This window comes from Melanostigma gelatinosum (genome assembly GCF_949748355.1).
Source record: "Melanostigma gelatinosum genome assembly, chromosome: 6".
In the NCBI taxonomy this organism is placed as follows: domain Eukaryota; kingdom Metazoa; phylum Chordata; class Actinopteri; order Perciformes; family Zoarcidae; genus Melanostigma; species Melanostigma gelatinosum.
Window position 1 is genome coordinate 28,030,277 of NC_136639.1, and position 11,843 is coordinate 28,042,119.

General features: G+C 50.7%; 1 protein-coding gene across 1 annotated transcript in view; it reads left to right on the forward strand.

Annotated features, from left to right (window-relative positions):
- The window catches only part of abca2 (ATP-binding cassette, sub-family A (ABC1), member 2), a gene marked incomplete at its 5' end in the record, with an annotated part of 77,740 nt that overhangs the window by 57,327 nt on the left and 8,570 nt on the right, over window positions 1-11,843 (forward strand). The window contains 8 exons of the mRNA XM_079270993.1: window positions 610-823; window positions 2,111-2,216; window positions 2,301-2,412; window positions 2,602-2,662; window positions 10,079-10,253; window positions 10,358-10,473; window positions 11,221-11,368; window positions 11,589-11,712. Coding sequence (XP_079127119.1) covers window positions 610-823; window positions 2,111-2,216; window positions 2,301-2,412; window positions 2,602-2,662; window positions 10,079-10,253; window positions 10,358-10,473; window positions 11,221-11,368; window positions 11,589-11,712 — 1,056 coding nt within the window. The remainder of the gene's footprint in view (window positions 1-609; window positions 824-2,110; window positions 2,217-2,300; window positions 2,413-2,601; window positions 2,663-10,078; window positions 10,254-10,357; window positions 10,474-11,220; window positions 11,369-11,588; window positions 11,713-11,843) is intronic.

The window sequence follows — 11,843 nt, forward strand, 5'->3', positions numbered from 1 at the left end:
GCACAAAGCAGTCAGCTCCATAGAAGAACTCCATAGAAGATGGCTGATGCCACCACGGAGTCGAAGAAGGTCTTCAGGAGTGCTCCCTGCACCCCAAAAGACCTCAGTCTCCTCAGCAGAAAGAGTCTGCTCTGTCCTTTTTTATGAAGAGCGTGAGCGTGGTCGGTCCAGTCCAGTTTATTGTTCAAGTGAACACCCAGGTACTTATACGACTTCACAACCTCAATGTCCAGTCCCTGGATGCTCACCGTGTCGGAGGAGGGCGTTTGCCCCGGCGGAAGTCCACCACCAGCTCCTTGGTCTTGCTGGAGTTGATGTGGAGGCGGTTCCGCTGGCACCATCTTAAAAAGTCCTGGTTTAGTTCCCTGTATTCTCTGTCGTCATCGGCGGAGATGAGGCCGACGATTGCAGAGTCGTCAGAGAACTTTCGCAGGTGGCAGTTGGCAGAGTTCTGTTTGAAGTCCGAGGTGTAAATGGAGAAGAGGAATGGAGCCAGAACGGTTCCACAGGTGGCCACCATTAAGTGGCCACCTGTGCTTTTTCTGCTTTGACAAGTCAAAATGTGAAACGGGTCTTTGAGTTAAAGACACCTCTCTTATGTTTGCTCAGAGCCCGTGACATCTCCTCCCACGCTCCCCCTGTCCATCCATGAGCCGGTGCGTTGTACCTGCTCCATGCAGGGGACGGGCTTCTCCTGCCCCAGTGGAGTGGGAGGACGCCCCCCCCTCATGAAGGTAGTAACAGGGGACATCCTGGTGGACATCACCGGCCGGAACGTCTCTGAGTATCTGCTCTTCACGTCAGACAGACTGCGCCTGCACAGGTGAGGCTGATGTGGGACCATTTCATATTTTGTGATATTGGTATCAATAACTAAGACAATAACTGAGGTTTGGAAGCGTTTTCAGTACCAAAATTATACTTTTATCATTACCTTTCTTTGAAGAATATTACCATGTTCAACAGGATATGACAGTTGCTTTGGCTCAGACTTCAAATCAAATCAGTGTACAAATCGAAGAACAAAGACGGCTGATTTAGGCCTCACAATCTGAGATAGCATTGCTGCATTTTAAATCAATAATTCTGCAGAGATCACCTCCTTAAGATTATACAAACGGCGAATAGAAAAAATGCAATTTATGCAGATACAGTATATGAAATAATTTAGAGGAAAATATCCATTTGAAAACTTTCTCTTTAGTTGTTGAATAATAATAATAATAAATGATCTCTTCGGGCTCATCATTCCAGAGCTACAGGGCCCCGATGAAAAGGCCACGTCGCCCTGGTTTCACAGAATCACGGACTGAACTACAGATTCTGCATAATTATTTTAAAATGCGGATTACATTATTATCAAGAGCGATGCTATGATTTCTGCAGCTAGTGGCGATACCTGGTGGAGAATGAACGAGCTCTGGTGAGATTCTGGTTGTAGCCCATTTGTAACACAAGTAGAAACAACAAAACACAAACAGCAGTACAGTCCTGTACATGTTTTAAATTAGCATCACACGTATCATGACGATAGAGTCAGAAGCAAACGCTTCCTTTGTGTTGCTGAGTGTATTCTGTCATATAAGCACTCCAGTGATGAAGACGAAAAGACGACAAATTAAGACAAAAATGTGGCAACATTCATGAGCGCTGCCGGCTGCAGCATGTACGTGGGCCGCCGTTGTGGTGCCTAAGGCCTCTGACAATGACTTCAGATTTCTCTGTTTAGTTGAAGGAAAGTATTTGACAGCCAGATCATTTAGACATGCACTGAGAATGATTAACTGATTGTTACTGGCAGAGTTGAAGGAGAAATAAAGCGGTGTGTCATCGGCGTAAAAATGTCAACTCAAGCGGATGCATGCGGATGTTCCTCGTGGTGACATGGTCTGACCCCTCAAAATACAAATAAAAGCAGTCGAACACGCTGAACCATCCTTAAGACACTGGTAGTTTAAAGCCAATACAGACCGGACATTCGTAGTTCATTGCACTGCACTGTGACCACTTTCTGCCTTGATTACATGGTGATACTATAACACCTGAACACAACATTAAAATGGGTATTTCTTTACCTATTGAATTGTCTTACTGACTGTGTTCTCAACAGATATGGTGCTTTAACGGTGGGGAACATCCAGAAATCCATCCCAGCATCCTTTGGGAGGAAGATACCTCCAATGGTTCGCAAGATAGCAGTTCGCAGATCGGCTCAGGTGAGCTGGGCAGAGTCTGACCTGCACAAGACGTTCACGAATACAACATGAACATCCTCTGACAGAGCGACTGCTTGTGTCCAGGTTCTGTACAACAACAAAGGTTACCACAGTATGCCAACATATCTGAACGTCCTCAACAACGCCATCCTGCGCGCCAACCTGCCTGCATCCAAGGGCAACCCTGCAGCTTATGGTGATTGCATGAGACACAACATGGAACACGACGCTTTTACTTTGAAGGCCTCGGTGTGTCTTCCCAATTAAATGCCAAATCATCAACAGTGTTAAATACGGGTCGTGTAGTTTTGGGCCATCTCCTGGTGTGGTTCCCATCCTCGACGTATATTTGGTTGTTGTGTTTTGTATTGCATGTGTTTTGCAGGTTTCACTCTGACAAACCATCCAATGAATCGAACCAGTGCCAGCCTCTCTTTGGACTACTTGTAAGTTGCTCAGCAACACTGACATGTAGTTCCTTAAAGGATAACTGAAAGGACGTTATTACACCTTGGGGCTTATTTTGTAATTTTGTCCTTTACTATTAGTACAAATACAAATATCCAAATGTATAGATCACAAATATAATGTGACGAGTGTTTCTGGTGATCCCGTTGGACGACACGGATCCACAACTAACTCAGTAACAGCAAAGTGTTACAAGGTAACTTGAGTGGTTTGGCTCTTGGGAGTTGGGGATCATAAAGTCATTGTAGGCATATTCATGGATGAATTATCATGGACGTTTATTATTGGATTGTTTACGTCCAAGTGTAAATGTCATGTGATCTCTCCTATGTTCCTCCTCTCCTCCTTTCTTCTCTCATCTCCTCTCCTGCTCTTTGCCCTCTACTCTTCTCTCGTCTCCTTCTCTCCCTCCTCCTTTCTGCTTCTCCTTTCCTTCTCTCACACCTTCTCCTCTCCTCCCTCTCCTCCTCTCTCCTCTCCTCTCCTCTCCTCCCTCTCCTCTCTCCTCTCCTCTCCTCCCTCTCCTCCTCTCTCCTCTCCTCTCCTCTCCTCCCTCTCCTCTCTCCTCTCCTCCCTCTCCTCCTCTCTCCTCTCCTCTCCTCTCCTCCCTCTCCTCTCTCCTCTCCTCCCTCTCCTCCCTCTCCTCTCTCCTCTCCTCCCTCTCCTCCTCTCTCCTCTCCTCTCCTCTCCTCTCCTCTCCTCTCCTCTCCTCTCCTCTCTCCTCTGTTTCCGTTTCCGGTTGCGTGTGAGTGGTGGACGTGAGTGTGAGCGGCGCGGAGGTTTGATTCTTGTTTCACTGCTTTGGGATTTGTTCCTCTGTCTCTGCACATGATCAGGTAAGATATAAGCGGTGTATTTATCGGTAGAACGCGTGGTTAGTGGTGTTGTTTGGCGTTGTTCGGGAGGATGGCGTCCTCCGAGACGCCGCGCCCGTCAATCCGGCATGGAGTCCGGGTAGTTCCACCGGACAGCAGCGTGTCAGTAGAGGAGGTGCTGCTGGCTGTGGGAGAACAGGTGGGACATGACAAACTGTCCTTTGCGTCTCGGATGAATAAAGCTGTGGTTGTGTTCGTGGCGAGCGAGGTTTACGTCCACAAGCTGATAGAAAGCGGCGTGTTCATCAGGGACAGCTTCGTGCAGGTCTCTCCGCTCTCGGTGCCCTCTACGCGGATCACCGTGTCCGGTGTTCCGCCGTTTATACCGGACGAGCTGTTAGGGAATGAGCTGCGCAGGTTTGGAAAGTTTGCCAGCGGATTTAGAACAGTTAATTTGGGGTGTAGGGATCCCAAGCTGAAGCACGTGCTGTCTCTTAGGCGGCAGGTCTTCATGTTCCTGGAGTCACCGACACAAACACTGGAGGTGTCCTTCAGGGTGAAACACGGGGAGGGTTCATACATGGTGTACGCGAGCTCGGGACAGTTCAAATGTTTTGAGTGTGGAGATGTAGGACACAAACGCTTCGCGTGTCCGCACAAGCAGCGGGGAGGCGCGGAGGCGGAGCCTGCGGCTGCTCCGGCGGCGGCCGCTCCGGCACCGGACGCGGAGCCTCCGGCTGCGGCGGTACCGACCGCTCCTGCACCGGCTGCGGAGCCTCCGGCTGCGGCCGTGCCGACCGCTCCTGCACCGGCTGCGGAGCCTCCGGCTGCGGCAGTACCGGCCGCTCCTGCACCGGCTGCGGAGCCTCCGGCTGCGGCGGTACCGACCGCTCCTGCACCGGCTGCGGAGCCTCCGGCTGCGACCGCTCCTGCAACGGCGGTGGAGCTTCCGGCTGCGGAGCCTCAGGCTGCGGCGGTGCCGACCGCACTGGCCGCGCCGGGACCCGCTGGTGTGGCTGCGGCTGCCGCCGGTGGGGTCGGCGGCGTTTCTTCGTCTTCTGCTGATGACAGTCAGGGCCAGTCTTACAACCAGCAGGCTTCTGTGGTGGCGCAGAACCTCATTACATCTGGTACCGGAGCACCACCACAGTCTGTAGGAGTCTGTGAAGAGGCAGCTACAGGTTCTGCAGGTGGAGATCTCAGCACAGCCTTAGATGACGCACAGAGTGTAGGGTCTGTCCAACAGCCAGATGTCTTGTGAAGGAGAGGACATGGACGATGGGAGTGAAGCAGATCTTGCATCAAATTCTGGAACGTGCATTAAAAGCTCTGATCTGTATTCACTTAAGGAAATAAACTCGTTTTTGGAGGTCACTTTCAATAGAACTGTAAAAGTGAGTGAGTATTTCCCCGACACGGAGAAGTTCATCCGATCTGTTGGGGTGGTGCAGAGGAAGGTGGGTTTGGACCTTTTAGACGGGAAAAAGCGCTACCGCCTGAAGAAACACATCACAGCCGCGAAGAAAGAGAGGAAAAGTCAAAAGGGTCAAACTAAGACCGCTTAATATGATCATGTGCCACACGGGGTTTTCCACTTTCCACTGCTCACTTCTCATCTTGTCTTACCTCTTTCCATCCTCTGACCTTTCCATGCAGAGCTTCAATTTAGGGTCTTTAAACATCAATGGTGGGAGGGACGGGCATAAAAGAGCATTAATACAGGAGGTTGTAAATCAAAAAAGGTTGGACATCCTCTTTTTGCAAGAAACTCACACCATTCCATCAGATGAAGTAGACTGGGGTTTATGGTGGGAGGGCTCATGCACCTTGAGCCACGGAACCAATCTTAGTGCCGGGGTAGCCGTGCTGTTTAGAACAGCAGCTAATGCAACCGTCCTGTCGGTCACTGAGGTGGTGAAGGGTCGTTTGCTGATGGTGAGGGCAGAGATAGAGAGCTCGCTTTACTGCTTCGTCAACATATATGCACCGAATCAGGGGCCAGAGAGAGCACGCTTCTTCACTACGCTGCAAAACGAACTGCAGAGCTGCCTTCAGGAGCAGCTGATCATCGGAGGGGATTTTAACTGCACTTTAGACTTCACCATGGACCGCAATAGTGAGGAACCACACCCACAGTCAGCTCAGAGTCTCCACAACGTCATCTTACACTTAGATCTGTTGGACACTTGGAGAGTAAAACAGCCACTAAGCAGACAGTACACCTGGGTTAGAGTCAGCAATGACAGGATTAGTGCAGCCAGGCTGGACAGAGTTTACATCTCTCGCAGTCTCAGTTCCAGACTGAAGAGCAGCACAATCAGTCCAGTTGGGTTCAGCGATCACCACCTCGTCAGTCTAGGCTTGATAACCTCACCGGGTGAAAGGGTTAACTCCTACTGGCATTTTAACAATAAACTTTTACAGGACACCACTTTTTGTCAGAGCTTTGGGGTTCTTTGGCAGCAGTGGAAAACTGAAAAAGCTCGTTTCAGTTCTCTGAAGCAGTGGTGGGAGGTCGGAAAAGCACAGATTCGTGTGTTCTGCCAGCAGTACACCTCAAACGCCACCGCTAAAATCAAGTCTGCTGTCAAAGACCTTGAAGCCAACATAAAGATCATTGAGGAGGGCTTCCAGAGAGACCCAGATCCCGGTGTGGGCCAACTGCTGAAGGAGAGGAGGTTGGAGTTGAGCTCATTCCTGCAAGAGAGAGTGAAAGGAGCTCTGGTCAGGTCCCGTTTCCTTCAGTTGAAGGACATGGATGCCCCAAGTTCGTTCTTCTTCAACCTGGAGAGATCGGTGGCGCAGAGGAAGCGGATGACCTGCCTGAGGCTCCCGGGAGGCAGGATAACAACTGACCAGAGGGAGATGAGGACCCATGCCGTGGGCTTCTACGCTGCTCTTTTTGGGGAAGAGCCGTCCTGTATAGACAGCAGTAAGGAGCTCCTGGAGGGTCTTCCTCAGCTCAGTCCAGCAGAGAGGGCCACGCTGGACAGAGAGCTGACGCTGGAGGAGCTTTCAACTGCAGTGAACCAGATGGCTTCAGGAAAGACTCCGGGAATCGACGGCCTCTCCTCGGACTTCTTTAAGGCATTCTGGAACATCATCGGTGCTGACTTACACTCTGTTTTGATGGAATGTTTTAAAACAGGAACACTGCCTGTTTCGTGCCAGCGGGCAGTACTCTCCCTGCTGCCCAAGAAGGGCGACTTGGCCCTTCTGAAGAACTGGAGGCCAGTGGCCCTGCTTTGCACGGACTATAAGGTGCTTTCCAGAGCCTTGTCCAACAGACTAAGAGACTACCTGGAAGTGGTTGTAAATAGCGACCAAACGTACTGTATCCCAGACAGGACAGTTATGGACAATATCTTTCTCGTCCGTGATGTGCTTGATGTGTGTAAATGTCACGATGTAGATGTAGGTATTGTCTCACTAGACCAGGAGAAGGCTTTTGACAGGGTGGGTCACACATATCTGTTTTCTGCACTCAGGGCTTTCGGGCTTGGTGATGGGTTTTTGGCTTGGGTGGGTTTGCTCTACAGTGGTGCTGAATGCATGGTCAAAATGGGAGCTGGCCTGAGTCGACCGATCCCTGTACGGAGAGGGATAAGGCAGGGTTGTCCTATCTCGGGGCAACTCTACAGCCTCGCTTTTGAGCCTCTGTTGTGCAGGCTGAGAAGTCGGCTCAGTGGTCTGTCACTGCCGGGGTCCTCTAGTCTTTGTAGTCCCCTCACTGTGTCTGCGTATGCTGATGACGTAAACATCTTCATCAGGGACCAGGGAGATGTTCGTTGTCTACAGGATACTTTGTCTCTTTATGAGAGGGCTTCATCTGCACGGGTGAACTGGGAAAAGTCTGAAGCCTTATTGGTGGGACAGTGGAGCCATCAGACAGTGCCTCATCTGCCTGGAGGTCTTCAGTGGGGAAAAGAAGGTCTAAAGGTGCTGGGTGTGTTTTTGGGCTCTGAGGATTTTGAGAAAAAGAACTGGGAGGGAGTTAAGGAGAAGGTGTGTGCTTGGTTCTCTAGGTGGAGATGGTTACTACCCCAGTTGTCATATAGGGGAAGGGTTCTGGTTGCTAATAACTTAGTTGCCTCGACTCTGTGGCACAGACTCATCGCTCTGACTCCACCTGGAGGCCTCATAGCAGAGATACAGAGGTCTGTCGTGGACTTCTTCTGGTCCGGCCGGCACTGGGTTCGTGCAGCAGCGCTCTATCTGCCTGTGGCAGAGGGGGGGCAGGGTCTCATCGACATCCAGTCCAGGATCGCCTCGTTCAGACTCCGGACTGCACAGAGGCTGCTCTATGGCTGTGGCCCCAGCTGGATGGACACGGCTCGACTGCTGCTGAGGAGAGCTGGGCGGTTGGGTTATGACAAGCAGCTCTTTCTCCTACAACCTGAGGAAGTGGACTTGGCCGGGCTGACGCCGTTCTACAGCTCTGTTCTGCAGGCGTGGCAGATTTTTAACATTTCACGTAAAGCTGATGAGACTCCGGGCGCATGGCTGCTGGAGGAACCTCTGTTCTTTAACAGTTTCATCAGAACCCAAACGCTGCAGTCTGCCAGCCTGAGAACGCGTCTGAGAGAAGCCGGCTGCACTAAACTTGGACATTTGGTGAAGATGTCATCAACCGCAGCATCCATGGCCACCTTCAGGCAGAACACTAACATCACGTCTGTCAGGTTGACCAGCAGGATGGTGGAGGAGGTCTGTGCCGCCCTGCCACAACGCCTGAGAGCAGTTGCAGGAAACCGTACTCTGCTCATTGCCCCAGTGGTGGGGGACTGGCAGGGGGGAGGAAACAAGCTGCTGACGTTCACAACCCCTCACCTGGACAAGTTTCAGGCAGCAGAGAAAAAAGCCATCTACGAAATCTGTGTAAAGGTTGTGAACCTCCGCTCTCTGGCAGGGTTGACAGAGTCGAGGTGGACCGGGTTCTTTGGCCCAGGTTCTTCCCCGAGAGGCAGCTGGAGGTGCATGTACAAGCTGCCCGTTGAAAAACGGACAGCCGACCTCCAGTGGAGGGTTGTACATGGAGCTATAGCCACCAACAGATACCGGGCACACCTGGATCCACGAATTGGGGAGGAGTGTTGGTTTTGCGGGCAGACTGAGACCCTGGAACATTTGTTTGTTCAGTGTCTGCGGCTCTCAGGGCTCTTTGAGCGGTTAAAAAGATGGTTTCAGGGTCTTGGACAGGTTTTTTCTTTCATGTTGTTCATCTTCGGTCCAAAATACTGCTCAAAACAGAAGGCTGTCCACACAATGGTAAACTTTTTATCTGGTTCTGCCAAGTTGGCCATCTGGCTGACACGTAAGAATCGGGCGCGGGGTGCCGGTAGTGAGGATCCGGTGAAGGTTCTGGAGGGACTGTTGAAAGCCAGACTCAGGGTGGAACACACCTACTATCAGACAGTGGACGATTTACAGGCTTTCAGGGACAGATGGACTACTGGGAGCATTTTATGCTCAGTGGGTGCTGGTGGAGAGCTGGTGGTGAACTTCTGAACGTATTGATTGTTGTAATTGATGGTTTATTTGTTCTTTGGTGCTTTATTTTTGGTTATTTGTTTTTATTTTATTGATTTTCTGATTATTATGTGATGTTTTAGAGTGTTTCTGGTTTCACTGTAACAGTGAAATAAAGAGATTTTAAAAACCAAAAACCTCTCTCCTCTCCTCTCCTCTCTCCCTCTCTCCCTCTCCTCCCTCTCCTCCTCTCTCCTCTCTCCTCTCCTCCCTCTCCTCTCCTCCTCTCTCCTCTCTCCTCTCCTCCTCTCTCCTCTCCTCCCTCTCCTCTCTCCTCTCTCCTCTCGCCTCTCCTCCCTCTCCTCTCTCCTCTCCTCTCCTCCCTCTCCTCCCTCTCCTCCTCTCTCCTCTCTCCTCTCTCCTCTCCTCTCCTCCCTCTCCTCTCTCCTCTCTCCTCTCCTCCCTCTCCTCTCCTCTCCTCTCCTCCCTCTCCTCTCCTCTCCTCTCCTCCCTCTCCTCTCTCCTCTCTCCTCTCTCCTCTCCTCTCCTCCCTCTCCTCCTCTCTCCTCTCCTCTCCTCCCTCTCCTCTCTCCTCTCTCCTCTCTCCTCTCTCCTCTCTCCTCTCCTCTCCTCCCTCTCCTCCTCTCTCCTCTCTCCTCTCCTCCTCTCTCCTCTCTCCTCTCTCCTCTCCTCTCCTCTCCTCCCTCTCCTCCTCTCTCCTCTCTCCTCTCTCCTCTCCTCCTCTCTCCTCCTCTCTCCTCTCTCCTCTCCTCTCCTCCCTCTCCTCCTCTCTCCTCTCCTCCTCTCTCCTCTCTCCTCTCTCCTCTCCTCTCCTTCCTCTCCTCTCTCCTCTCTCCTCTCCTCTCCTCTCTCCTCTCCTCCTCTCTCCTCTCCTCTCCTCCTCTCTCCTCTCTCCTCTCCTCTCTCCCTCTCTCCCTCTCCTCCCTCTCCTCCTCTCTCCTCTCTCCTCTCCTCCCTCTCCTCTCCTCCTCTCTCCTCTCGCCTCTCCTCCCTCTCCTCCTCTCTCCTCTCTCCTCTCCTCTCCTCTCCTCTCCTCTCCTCTCTCCTCTCCTCTCCTCCTCTCTCCTCTCGTCTCCCCTGTATCTCCAGGCTCCAGGGTACAGATGTGGTGATTGCCATCTTCATTATTGTGGCCATGTCCTTTGTGCCAGCCAGCTTTGTGGTGTTCCTGGTTGCAGAGAAATCCACGAAGGCCAAACACCTGCAGTTTGTCAGCGGCTGTGACCCTGTCATCTACTGGCTGGCTAATTACATCTGGGACATGGTGAGGAGGATACCGTGTGTGTGTGATCGATGCTATTTATGAATACTGCGTATGTTTGTCCAGGTCTGAACATGTTCTCTCCTCTCTTCATCATCTCTCCTCAGCTCAACTACCTGGTACCTGCCACGTGCTGTGTTATCATTCTCTTTGTGTTCGACCTGCCGGCCTACACCTCCCCAACCAACTTCCCTGCTGTCCTCTCCCTCTTTCTCCTCTACGGGTGAGACTTCCATTTCACACACACGCACACGCACACACACACGCACACACACACACACACACACACACACACACACACACCTACACACACACACACACACACACAGTTTACTTATCAGGCATTATAATGTGACGCTCTGATGCAGAACAACTTGACCGGTTGAATTTGAATGTCAGTGAATTTCTGATTAAAGTGTGGTTTAGTGGTCTCACGCTCAGGTGTGAAAAGTGAAGCCAATGCTGAAGAGCCTTAAACTTGCATTATCTCTACTGGCCACCAGGGGGCGACTCCTCTGGTTCTATAGAAGTCCATGAGAAAATGACTACTATAAAACCGTAGTCAACAAACCTGTGGGTGACATCACGGTCTCACGACTTCTATTTAAGAAACATCAATGTGTACATATTTCACCCTTTATTCATATATGTATCCCAGTTCATGAAAAACAGAGCAGAGAACAACAACAGAAAGAGGGTTGACAGATCAGAATGACTAACTGCCCATTTATAAACACTGTACCTGTTCATATACGTTAAAGAAGCAGCTTATATAATATATAATACGGTTGGTAGAGTGGGTTGTTTATGAATAGTACGGCTGCTGGTCCAATCCCCAGTCCATCTGTCTTTGAGCAGCACATGTACTGGGTCTGTAGCACTTAAAAGTGTTCTCCAGTTGCTTTCTGTGTCTCATGTGCTGAAGATTTGGACGTCCTCGGGGTCCTCAGCTGATTGCTCTTCCTTCCAGGTGGTCCATCACTCCCATCATGTACCCAGCATCCTTCTGGTTTGAGGTGCCCAGCACAGCCTACGTGTTTCTAATCGTCATCAACCTGTTCATAGGCATCACTGCCACTGTCGCCACCTTCCTCCTCCAGCTCTTTGAGCACGATAAGGTCAGTGTGACTCTGGTTATTGTCACCTCAAAGGCTGCAACTTGCCAAACATATTCTGAGGATTTAACCCCTCATATCAAATGCCAAATGTTTACAAGTCAATAAATCTAAAAGCTACTAAATGGATATGGAGCATTGTGCAATAGACCTGTTTACTTTGGTACTGCAGCAGCGTTGGATATTTATTTATTCATCTCTTCACTGTTTTCATCTCCTCCAGGATCTGAAAAGAGTCAACAGTTACCTGAAGTCCTGTTTCCTAATCTTCCCCAACTATAACCTGGGCCACGGCCTGATGGAGATGGCTTACAATGAGTACATCAATGAATACTACGCTAAAATAGGTACGAGGACGCAGTTCCACATGTTGAATACGTTGCTCGCTGCTCTAAGTGCTTTGGAGGCGCAGCGTTTTCCAACTGAGGAGCTCTGGTTGCGTCTGGTTGTTGTGATGTGGAATATAAATGTCAGTACG